Raw genomic sequence first — 12,206 nt, forward strand, 5'->3', positions numbered from 1 at the left:
TTGGGACGGAGTCTTTTACCCCCTGGAGTGTTACTGGAGTTTTTGGAGTGCTCAAATAAACTGGCCTTTTTCCCGAACGCTACTCTGGTCTCCTGCTCGAGAGGGATTCATTACAATATCGTAACATGGTTTAGATTTCTAAATAAACATTCACCTCGTCGCTAGATAGATCTACTCCTGAAAAACTCTTGTCTGCGCAAGGCTTTTTGTCCCTACGAGGCCACCGTCATTTACCCGATGGGAGGGGTGAGTGAGTGAGCCCTGCAATCTAGAATCTGACCACTGATGTCACTGTTTTCAACGGTTTTCAACCCATTTTACATAGTGGCCCTTTAAATGCTCTGGTGAAGAAGAAATGTTCCGATGTTTAATTCAATGTACAGTTCAAATAATTGTTAAGTTGTCATATCGACTGCTGTCATTAAAAGAAACACATGAGCACCATGATTCCTAGCTGTAAACCTGGGCGAAACACTGCACTCAGTACATTTACATGACATTAGAGAAAATCTCTTGTGTTAGTCCGACTAAAACCGGACTTTTAAAATACATATTCATGTTAGTTCGACTGAAATTGAACTAAGTTGAATTTCTCAAAGTCAGACTTACACACCCAGATAACGGGTGTATCGGTGGAGAGCAACTGCAGCGCCTGCCTCTAAAAAGTGCGGCCGCCTCGATCTTGTGGGGTTATCATTGTTGACCTATCCATGACATCAGAACAAGTCCAGATGAAGTCAGACACAAATCTAACCACCATGCATTGTGCGGCCATCTACAGTGATTGACTCTGCTCAGGCCTGGCTAATTTCCAGGGAGCCTATTGACAGGCCTCATTTCGGGACAGTGTGAGTGTCACTGCAGTGTGACTGTGTTACAGTGTGTACATACAGTCTGTTATTAAGGAATGTGGTAATTATATAACAGTCTGATGTAGAATTGTCTCCTCTCTTTTCTGCCTGCACCTAACTGAACTACCTAACTGTTTTTGCATTTCATTTGAAGCAGACTCTGAGTTTTCTCAGCATGTGTCTTCCTGTCTGTTGGCAGCTTTTACTTTGGTTATATAAGTCACAGTTAGACTTGTTTTTAATTGACTTCAACTGAACTGGTTTGACATATTGGCCATTTTAGCTTCAGGTGCTCATTCATTATCAGTGATAATCAATAATTAATCAATCAAAACACTCCCACCGGTGTACATCACTCAAAAAAAATGGTAAGAAAAAAAATGGGTTCTAATGACCACAGCTAATTTCAGAAAATAACTTTGACAGTGTATTAGTCTTACAAGGGATCACTGAGGATTAACTGGGATCTGTTGTGGCAGGTGGATTGTATCAGGTTACTACAGCTAAAGGTTAAGTTCAAGTCTCTCTACATAGGAACTCTGAAGTGTGGTTTAGATGCATGTGCTGGGAGTGGGAGGGCCATGTTGTTTTCAGGTTTGGGTATTTCTGAGGAGATCAGTGTGAGTGATGATTTGTTAATTTATCAATGCAGTCAAATCACTGCAATCATTTTTGCAAAAAGTATTGTGTTTTGCTGTAAAGGTAGGCTGAATATCAACTTAAAAAGCTTCAGCGACAAAATGTGCAACTCCAAAATGACAACAAGAGAAAACAATTGGAAGTGGAGTCTGTAGTGATTAATGGATCATTTATTAATTCTTTATAGATAAGGTAAAAGCCATAAATAAAAACAAATGTTTGGTCGTGAAAGTTGTGATAACTCCCTTTGACTGGTTAGATCATTTGTTTCTAAAAAAGGACTGCAGATGATCCAGGCCAATTGTAAATGACTGATTATCCACAAATAAAGCCCTTAGTTACAACTTGTATCAAGCACTTGTTATAGTGCTACTCTTGCAGTAGTGCTAGAGTGGTAAACTATCATTGACTAAACCTGTGTCTTTGATGCATATCCAATTAGGACACTTGGATTATGCAGCTGAAAAATTCTTTTCTCTCTTTGCAAGTAGGAGAGGCAAGGGCCTAGGTTTCATTTCAATATTGGTGGGGTCCTTCCCCCACAAATTTGTGTGGTGGAAATATTATGTGACGGAAAACACAAAATTCAGGTGGCAGGTGACAGTTCAAAATATCAAAATACAATAGAATATAATCAGAGATGGGCAAAAATACATCAAAATGTATTTTGATACAAAATACAACTCAAATAAATGTATCAAAATAAAATACAAAATACTGGTGCCAGAAAATGTATCAAAATAAAATACATGTATTTTGTATTTTCGAAATACAGAAAATACTTTTTTTCTTTTTCTTTTTAGCAGCGACCCACAGCTCTATAGGTCACCCTGTCTGTCAGTCGGTTGGTTGGTTGGTCGGTCCACAAAGCTTTTCGTGATTAACTCAAAAAGTCCTTGACCAAAAATGCTCAAAATTTGCATACTGCAACTGGAGACCATGAGTAACTATACCAGAAAGAATGCCCACGATTTGTCCATAGGTGGCGCTATACTAATCCATTCAAATATTTTTGTGAATAACTCAAAAAGTCCTTGACCAAAAATGCTCAAAATTTACATGCTGCAATTAGAGACCACAAGTAACTATGCCAGAAAGAACAACCATGATTCATCCATTAATGGCATGATAGTAGCAAATTTGATCGCATCTATTGCAAATTTGAGCTTGTTTTCTCACAGTTTGGTATAGCAGAGTATTCAGGTTTGGGCTATAGGATATACACAAAGCTCTGGTGAACCCCACAAAAAGGCAGAACAGTCACAGAACTAACTATGTGTAACTAAGCAAAGCCATTAAAAGACAACAACTTGATTATGTATATATATTCATTAACCAGACTTAACAGCCCATAAACTTTTTTGTATCAACAAATAAAATATTCACAGACACTGTGATAATAACATATGAATGAATTTCAACTTTTCTCAAATGAAAAAGAGAAAAAAAAGCTAGGGACATATAGGCTACCCTAAAATATTATTTATTGATTCAGATTTAGATTCAGACAACTTTATTGATCCCACGTTAGGCTATTCATTTGTAGCATACTCATCCCAAGCATCAACCACAACAACATACAATTTCCTATGTTATGCACAGTCCAGTAAAATAGACCACTAGGTCATTGAAGGGCACATTGAATGGCCCAAGTTTAAAAAAACATATAGATAATTTTTTTTTTTTTTAAGTAAAAAATATTATTACATCCAATATTATAAGAATGTGTAGCCTATATTTTTTTTTTTTTGATTCGTTGAGAAAGTATTTTGAGTATTTTAAATACAAAATGACTCCACTCAAAAGCATTTTGTTACGAATTACATTTGCTTTTTATCGGCCTTATCAAATACAAATTACAAAATACTCAAATGTAATTGAAATACGTATTGTATATACAAGTAATAGAAATACTGCCCATCCCTGAATATAATGCAGTAAGGCTCTTTGTCATTCAGTATTGCTTTCAAATCTTTATTCTATTTATTGTAAGGCAAGGCAAGGCAAGGCAAGTTTATTTGTAGAGCACAATTCGTACACAAAGTAATTCAAAGTGCTTTACAGAACAAGAAAATGCATTAAAATCACAATACAAAATAAAAACATAAATAATCATTGTAAAATGAACTTTAAAAGAGAAGAGTGCACATAAGATCCTTTCAGTCATATGCACAGTGAAATAGAGCTGTTTTGAGCCTAGATTTGACAGAGTAGAGGCTTGTCTCACATCTTCAGAAAGACTGTTCCAGATTTTAGCTGCATAAAACTGGAATCCTGATTCCCCATGTTTAGTCCTGACTCTGGGCACCAGCAAGAGGCCAGTCCCTGAGGTCCTCAGAGTCCGAGATGGTTCATATGGCACTAACATGTCAGAGATGTACTTTGGTGCTAGGCCGTGGAGAGACTTGTACACAAGCAGAGCTGCTTTAAAGTCTATTCTCTGAGCCACAGGAAGCCAGTGTAGAGACCTGAGCACAGGACTAATGTGCTCGTACTTCCTGGTTCTGGTCAGGACCCGAGCAGCAGCATTCTGGATGTACTGCAGCTGTCTTACGGCCCGTTTGGAGAGGCCAGTGAGCAGGCCGTTACAGTAGTCTAACCTACTAGAGACAAATGCATGGATAAGTCTCTCCAAGTCAGGTTTAGACACTATACCTTTGATTTTGGCAATGTTTTTTAGATGGTAAAAAGCTGCTGATGTTATTGATTTGATGTGGCTGTTAAAGTTCAAGTCTGAGTCCATTATTACCCCGAGATTTCTAACCTGATTTGTAGGTTTTAGAGAGAGAGACTGGAGGTGACTGCTGACACTTTCTCTTTGTTTCTGTGGACCAAATACGATGACTTCAGTCTTGTCTGAATTTAGCTGGAGAAAGTTGTTTTGCATCCACACACTGACCTGTTGGATGCAGTGACAGAGTGAATCCACTGGTCCATATTCACCTGCTGTCAGTGAGACATAGATCTGAGTGTCGTCTGCATAATTGTGGTAGGACACATTATTACTTTGTATTAACTGGCCTAAAGGCAGCATGTAGAGATTGAACAGAAGGGGTCCCAGGATTGACCCTTGGGGCACCCCACAGGTCAAGGCCATGTGGTCTGAGACACAGTTACCAATTTCAACAAAGTACTTCCTGTCTTCTAGATAGGACTTCAACCAATTTAGGGCAGTGCCAGAGATGCCCACCCAGTCCTCTAGTCTCTGTGAAAGGATCTCATGATCGACAGTGTCAAAAGCAGCACTCAGATCTAGCAGGACTAAAACTGAGACTTTGCCTGCATCAGTGTTCAGGCGGATGTCATTTGTCACCTTAATAAGAGCGGTCTCAGTGCTGTGATGGGGTCTAAAACCTGACTGGAAAACATCAAAGGAGTTGTTCATTAGGAGAAAGTCAGTAAGCTGTTGGTAAACAACTTTCTCAAGGACTTTGCCTAAAAATGGCAGATTTGAAATGGGCCGGTAGTTGTTCAGTACTGTGGCATCAAGACTGCTCTTCTTTAGGAGAGGCTTTATGACCGCAGTTTTCAAGGCCTTTGGGAATGTTCCAGATTGTAGTGACATGTTAACTATGTGAGCGAGTGGTGGTAACAAACTGCTCAGCACAGACTTTAGAAATCTAGTGGGTAACACATCGAGGCAGCATGTAGATGAACTCAGACTGGTGATGATCTCTTGGACAGTTTTGTCAGTTACAGGTGCAAAATGAGTCAGCTCTAAGTGTCTAGGTGGCTGCAGGGTTGTTATTGGTGTTGTGGAATTGATGGCATTTTTAATGGTCTGAACCTTGTCGCAAAAGAATACTGCAAACTCATTACACTTAGATGTGGAGATCAGTTCCAACGGCAGTTGAGCTGGAGGGTTTGTTAATCTGTTCACTGTTGCAAATAAGACACGCGAGTTGTTACTGCAGTTTCCAATAATTTCAGAAAAGTACCTCTCCCTTGTTCTACGTAAGATCTGGTTGAACACGTACAACTTTTCTTTATAAATTTCATAATGAACATGAAGCTTTGACTTGCGCCATTTCCGCTCGGCCCTCCGGCACTCCCTTTTCTGTGCCCTGACCGAGTCGTCATTCCTCCATGGCGCCTTCTGCTTATTTTTAACCATTTTAACCTTCACAGGGGCAATGGTGTCCAGAACATTCAAAACACTCGAAGTAACAGAGTTCAACAAATCATCAACATTAGAACATGAGGCATTTTCAAAGTTTATCATTTCCATGAACAGAGCACCTGTGCTGTTATTTATGTGTCTCCTCCGAACAACTGCAGGACCAGCCGGTGGTTTGGGAGAAACAGACAGGTCAAAGAAGACACAGAAATGATCAGACAGAGCAACATCAACCACATTGACGTTTGAAATATTAACCCCCTTTGTAATGAGCAGGTCCAGAGTGTGCTGCGCTCTGCTGTGGGTGGGCTCACACACATGCTGAGTCAGGCCAAAGGTTTCAAGGACAGCACTGAGCTCTTTAGCATTTCTGTCACAGACATTATCCACATGTACATTAAAATCACCTGTAATGACCAAACCATCAAAGTCTGTGCATACAATTGAAAGCATCCTGGTAAAATCATCAATAAAACTTTGACGGTGCTGGGGAGGCTTGTATATAACTACATAGAGTATGGACGGAGATTGTTTTAGCTCCATTTTAAAGGATACATACTCAAATGATGAAAACACCCCAAATGACAACCTGTGCATAACCATATGATCTCTAAATATTGCACAGACACCTCCACCCTTTTTGTTTTCTCGTGTTTCAGATTCAAATTTGTAGTTGGGTGGAGCTGATTCCGTTAGAACAGCATTACCTGTGTTTTTGTCAAGCCATGTTTCAGTTAAAAACATAAAATCAAGATTATACGAAGAGATCAAATTATTAATTAAAAATGATTTGTTAGACAAGGATCTGACATTAAGCACAGCAAGTTTCAGATTAGTTTCAGTAGGACTGGACATTATCTTCTTACAAGGGATATGGATTAAATTTCTCTGATTGGACAGTCTAACTGTCCTTCTGTAATCTGGTCTATGTGGTGTGGCTGTAGATATAGCACTAGGGGAGAATATTGTCTCACAGGGCCCCAGCTTGATATTACCTTTATCATGGCTGTAAGTCCTGGGACAGCAGAGGCCCTGTGCATCCTAGCTCTTAGGGATACCAGCTCTGGGGGCAGGCAGGGGAGGACGAGCAGGGGGAAGTTTGGGTGATGGACCAGATGAAAACCGAGAGGGAGGAGCTGGGGGAGCTTTAGTTTGTGAAGCAGGAGAGTTGAAGCTCCTGTGTGACTTGAGGGGCACAGTTTTATACGGGGAAGAGTTCAGCATAGTTGGTGATAGAAGTCTTGACCTTGCTATATTAGGGGTGAGGGGAACCATCTTAATCCCTGATTTGATCAGGCTTTCAAGATGGTTGGGAAGGCCCATGGGGGAAGGTGGGGATGAAAAGGAGAGGGTGAGGGACAATTCTCTAGAGGGGGTAGATGTGGCAGGGTGGGCCCAGGGCTGGTCTGTGGGTAGAGGAGGTGATGGGGGTGCTGCCGGGTCTGAAACTTCTGCTGGGGCCGTCACAGACGAGTCCAAGGCCTGTGATGAGGGCCCGGGGGGAGGTGAAACCGATGGCGGGCCTGAAACCTTCGCTGGGGCCGTCACAGACGAGTCCAAGGCCTGTGATGAGGGCCCGGGGGGAGGTGGAACCGATGGCGGGCCTGAAACCTTCGCTGGGGCCGTCACAGACGAGTCCAAGGCCTGTGATGAGGGCCCGGGGGGAGGTGGAACCGATGGCGGGCCTGAATCCTTCACTGGGGGCAGTGGAGGCTGTTGTGGTGCTGGAGCTGAATCCTTCGCTGGGGGCGGTGGAGGCTGTTGTGGTGCAGCTGGTGCTGAAACACTGGCTCGGTCTCTGGCTTCTGCGACAGAGATGCTTCTCTCGTTCCTCTTTTCTCTCACTGGTCGCTCAGGACCCTGTCCCGGCCCATTCTGATGCCTCAGAGCGTGGAGGAGGTGTTCCGTCAGCACTCTCCTCCCACCTCTGCACAGGTGTGGGCCCTTTCCCTTGAACAGGTCCTCTCGTTTCCAGAACAGATAAAAGTTCTCAATGTAGTGCAATCCTCTGTGCGCACACTCTTTGGACAGCCATGTGTTCAGCTGAAGCAGCCGGCTGAACTTGTTTATCTTCCTGTCTATGTTTGGAAGAGGTCCACTAATGAATGCCTTGACCTCCACTTTATCAAGCTCCTTGAAGAACTTAGTGAAATCCCTTTTCAAGACTTCAGTCTGTTCCTTTCTGATGTCCACTGCACCCACGTGCACGATCAGCTGTTTGACTCCTCGGTGTGTAGACAAAACTTTTGGGAGGAGTGTTGTTATCTCAGAGACAGTGGCACTGGGACAGCAGCATGTTTGAATTCTTCCGTGGTTTATGCCACTGATAGCACCGTCTCCTATCAGCAGCGTATCTCTGACCTTGACGTTTGGTCCAGATTGTCTGTCTGCCTGCTGTCTTTTGCCGACTTTATGGCTCCAGTTTCGTGAAGATAATCCATTTTCTCTTTGTTCGTTAGAAACATTAAATTCAGTCTCTGACAGTGGCAAAAATCTGTTTGTAAGCTGTATTTTGGGTGATGTTACGTAGGTATTAACATTGTCTCTCATCACTTTGTGCTGCTTTGGCTTAGCACCAAGTTCTCTCCAGGATGAGGCATTTTGGTCTTTACAGAATTTTGGAAAAGACACAGTATCACTCAGGTTTAAGATGAAAGTAGCAGGTTTTTCACCCTTTTTACTGAAAGTAACTGTGGGCTTCTTACCACCGGATGTCACTGGGAGCGTCTTGTGAAGTCCTTTTTCAGATTCTAAAGCAAAAATCCGTGCTTGTAGCTCATTAATTTCTTGTTGATATCTCCGACAGCGTTCACAGAAGGAATTTGTTTGGTTTCTTCCCCCGGACATGCTGCTGGCTCGTCAGATCGGTTAAAAATATAAAAATGTTCTTCAGAGTCTTGGTTTACTTAAAATAATTCATGAAATGATGGATATAGAGATTTTCCAGGATTTGTAGAAGGAGTAAAACGATTAAAAAGCAGAGTAAAGAAGGAAGCAGGCTGGAGCAAGCAGGAAAGCGTCTGCACTCTTCAGAAGCAGGAAGCGTTGTAGATTAACTTTCCTCATTTAATGTTATCCCTGCTCAATCAGCACACCTGTAGACATGATTTTCTTCATTCCTCATTAGTCTTTTGTGTGCTGTGCCACATGCACACTTAGAGTAACCTCCTCAGGTGTGCATGTTGCACCTATTCATGCCAATAATCAGTTCATTCACTTTAATTATTTTATAAACTCCTTTACTTTAATAGCTCATATTGTATGTGTTTCAGCAAGATTTCAAAACTTTATGCATATTCAACACATATCCCAAAACTGAGAATAAACTTATAATATTTTGAGAAAAAAGTTGCAGTACTATGAAAACAAACTCATAATTTAATGAGAATAAATATTTCCCTGGTGCCCTATAGTCTGCTGTACATTTATTAAGACCATTTGTTAACCCCTGCATAAATGTCACCACTGTGTGGCAGAGGAACATGTCCGAATCCAGCTAAAGGTAAACACAGACGTTCATTTCTCCTTTCTGTTATATTGTCGGATAATTATACTAACAATCCGAGCCTATCTGTGTGAAAAAAAATGCACTTTTAGTGGACGTATTTTGACGTTTGACGCTGTCTGAGTGCCCTATTATTTAATATAGCATGCGCCCACAGGCTGCAGGCAGGTCAGCCCGAGCTTCCGAGAAATGTCAAATATTGAACATCCTATCACTCATTTAGACAAAAGTAGATCGGAAAATAGGGCCCAGGTTGAAAAAAAGTTTAGGTCCCCTTTAAAGGTAGGGTCTGGAGGATTTTCCAGTTTGTAAACACACATTCAAATTTGGCCCCTCCTATCAGGCTCAACTGCACGCTGCCCCTACCCCTCCCGGCAGTGGGGGGTTACACAAAATGATTCAAAGCTCAATCCTCACACTACATCAAGCCATATATTAGCTAAACGTAAAGTTATTTGCATTGGTTGATAGTTGGAATTAGCCTCCTCAACAAACTACGTAGGAATTACAGTTGTTGTAATGAAAAAGTTGATAAATTAGCAAACTAGCACAGGCTAACCGGCCTGTATTTGGGACTTACCTGTCCAACAGAAAGCAGGCCAACTCCGCGTCGCTGTACATCCCAAGCCTCTCCTTCAGTGTTTGAAAGCGGGTGAAAGCCACCCCGATATTCACATGAGTTTTCGTCCGTGCTTTATCGGCTCGGCGTTTTGCCTCACTCACATTTAATTTCCTTTTCTTCGTGGGTACGTCTGTATCCGCCATTTCTCCCAGGTGTACGGAGCCCGAAGGTACGGAAGAAGGCTTTACAGAAGAGATTCAGGCAAGGTTCACGCTGGTGCACGCTCGGACACGCTCGGGCACGGCACCTGCGCTCTCTCATTGGCTAGGGAAATCTCCGCCCAGAAGCGGTCCGAGCTCACAAAAACATCAAAATACAGTTAAAGGGCAGGAGCTCTGCAAACAGAGTCACCACCATGAGTAGAAGCCCATAGGTGATGATTAAGCAGGATTTCATTTGTATATGTCTATATTTTGTTTTGTTTAAAAAAATCCTCCAGATCCTACCTTTAAGCCTAGTTCACATTACACGATTTTCACCCTGATTTTGCGTCACAGAGACTATCGTAATCTTTTGAGTGTTCATACCTGCCGACGTGTGTTTCTGTCAGTGGGAGTCTCTCCAACTGCGATACGACCTGTGCGTGCACACCACAAGATTTCTCCACGGAGCCCTCGCCGACAGAGCCCCAGATAATGCGGTGATGTCACGAAACTTGGAGACGACACATCGTAAAGGCATGGATATTCTTTATTATCCTGGGTCCAAACACAGCGCGCTCCCCGTGATCCTGTGGACGCCGCCATTGTTGTTGATGCTTGCCGGCCGGCTTGTCAGTGTTGCCAGATCTTGGGAGAGAAACAAGCAACCAGGGCTATGGAAACAGCCCCAAAAGAAGCGACTGCAATCCGGCATACTATCATGCGTTTAAATAACTTATTAGATGGATATATATAGAGAAAGGTGAAGGCAAGCCCAAATAAGCAACTCCACTTTAGAAACAAGCCCAAAGTCGTGGCTAATAAGCGGACCTGGCAAGTGGCAACCCTGCGGCTTGTCCTCCTCACATTTCTTCTGTCCTCCTGCGTGCTGACATGTGACGTATCTCGCCTCTCATTGGCTGATGCTCTTTGTCAGTCATATCAGCCTTCTCCAGTAAGTTTCTAGCATGCCAGATATCCAGTCCCAGTCACAGACGAGGGGGCGAGTTGCTCGTAGGCTTGTTTACACATGAGGACTCGTCGTGGCAGACTATCTGCCGACTCACCTCCGACCCAATGTGGCTCTCAAGATCCTCTGCGACGTCAAAATCGCGGTGAAAATCGTATAATGTGAACTAGGCTTTACTCTCCACTCAGATGTTTATAATGTGAACTAGGCTTTACTCTCCACTCAGATGTTGGCTTTACCACCTCTGATAAAGCACAGCTCACAGCTTTCAGTGGGAAGCACATTCAGTGACACAGCAGTCAAAGGATGCACATGTCGTTGACAGAGCCAGATGTAGCTGATGCCTCACACACATTAGCAGGAAACGGTGAAACCAATCCAGTACGAATGAAGCCAATGTGAGTGATATTGCATGAGGGAAGCGAGACTCGTTGGAGATACAAGATCTTTTGACTGCTTACATACCAAATACATTGACTAGACACTGATGGGCAACAGTATTGTTGCAAGGGACAATAGCTAGTCCCTGCAGTCCTCACCCAGTCTTGCACAATTGGGAGTGGCTAAAACAGCCCCACTAGTTTTACAATACACCAAATTGTGAAAAATATTTTTCAGTGGTGTGCTAACCACTGTAGCCATTTCAATCTCATCAGTTTTCTACCTGCCCACAATTCTGTAAGTTATTTCACCGTAAATCTACTTGCATCTTGTTTGTGAAGATGTTGCTGTGTAATCCTAACAGGTCAGCACTCAAGAAATCAACCAAAGACACACGCAGTGGCCTTCATTTATCAATCTAACATACAAACCAACACAGATCCAAGCGCAGAAACCACCCAACAAAAGGGTTTGCATGTGATTCATATTCTTATCTCGCCAATCACAAGGTAGGAATGATTGGCCGTTGATCAGTGTGACTGACCACTGATAACAATTGTCATTTAAATATCCTGTGTTAGTCCTCTTCGTTCCTTCAGGAACATAAGGCTGCGACGATCTGCTTCCATCTGGTCCGGTCTTGTGCAGCATGCTGTGCCTCGCCCCAGGAAAGGTTTGCTGTTTTCAGCTCCAAGGCCACAGTTCTCCGCCAGGTGGTTTTCGGCTGGCCTTGCTTTCTCTTCCCAGGTGGAGTCCATCTCAGGGCTACTCTGACACTCGACTCTGTAGCTCCTCTTAAAAAGAAGTTAACAAAGCAAAGAAAGTTCGCTCCTTGGTATAACTCTCAAATCCTTAAGTTAAAACAAATATCGCGAAAATTTGAAAGGAATTGGCGATTAACCAAACTGGAAGAATCTCGTTTAATCTGGACAGCAGTCTCAAAAACATATAAGAGGGGCCTCCGCAATGCCAGAGCAAACT

At 42.7% G+C, this 12,206-nt stretch overlaps 2 protein-coding genes across 4 annotated transcripts in view; one reads left to right on the forward strand and one right to left on the reverse strand.

Annotated features, from left to right (window-relative positions):
• The window catches only part of LOC126393891 (microtubule-associated protein futsch-like), a 97,460-nt gene that overhangs the window by 19,467 nt on the left and 65,787 nt on the right, over positions 1-12,206 (forward strand). The window lies entirely within an intron of this gene.
• LOC126393910 (actin-binding protein WASF2-like) lies at positions 5,422-8,645 on the reverse strand. The gene is made up of 2 exons (XM_050050346.1): positions 7,219-8,645; positions 5,422-7,137 (listed from the first exon to the last, which is right to left on the reverse strand). The coding sequence occupies exons 1-2, from the start codon at positions 8,452-8,454 to the stop codon at positions 6,649-6,651; spliced, it is 1,725 nt and encodes a 574-aa protein (XP_049906303.1). The 5' UTR covers positions 8,455-8,645; the 3' UTR covers positions 5,422-6,648.

The sequence above is a fragment of the Epinephelus moara genome, chromosome 8, assembly GCF_006386435.1.
Source record: "Epinephelus moara isolate mb chromosome 8, YSFRI_EMoa_1.0, whole genome shotgun sequence".
Classification (NCBI taxonomy): Eukaryota; Metazoa; Chordata; class Actinopteri; order Perciformes; family Serranidae; genus Epinephelus; species Epinephelus moara.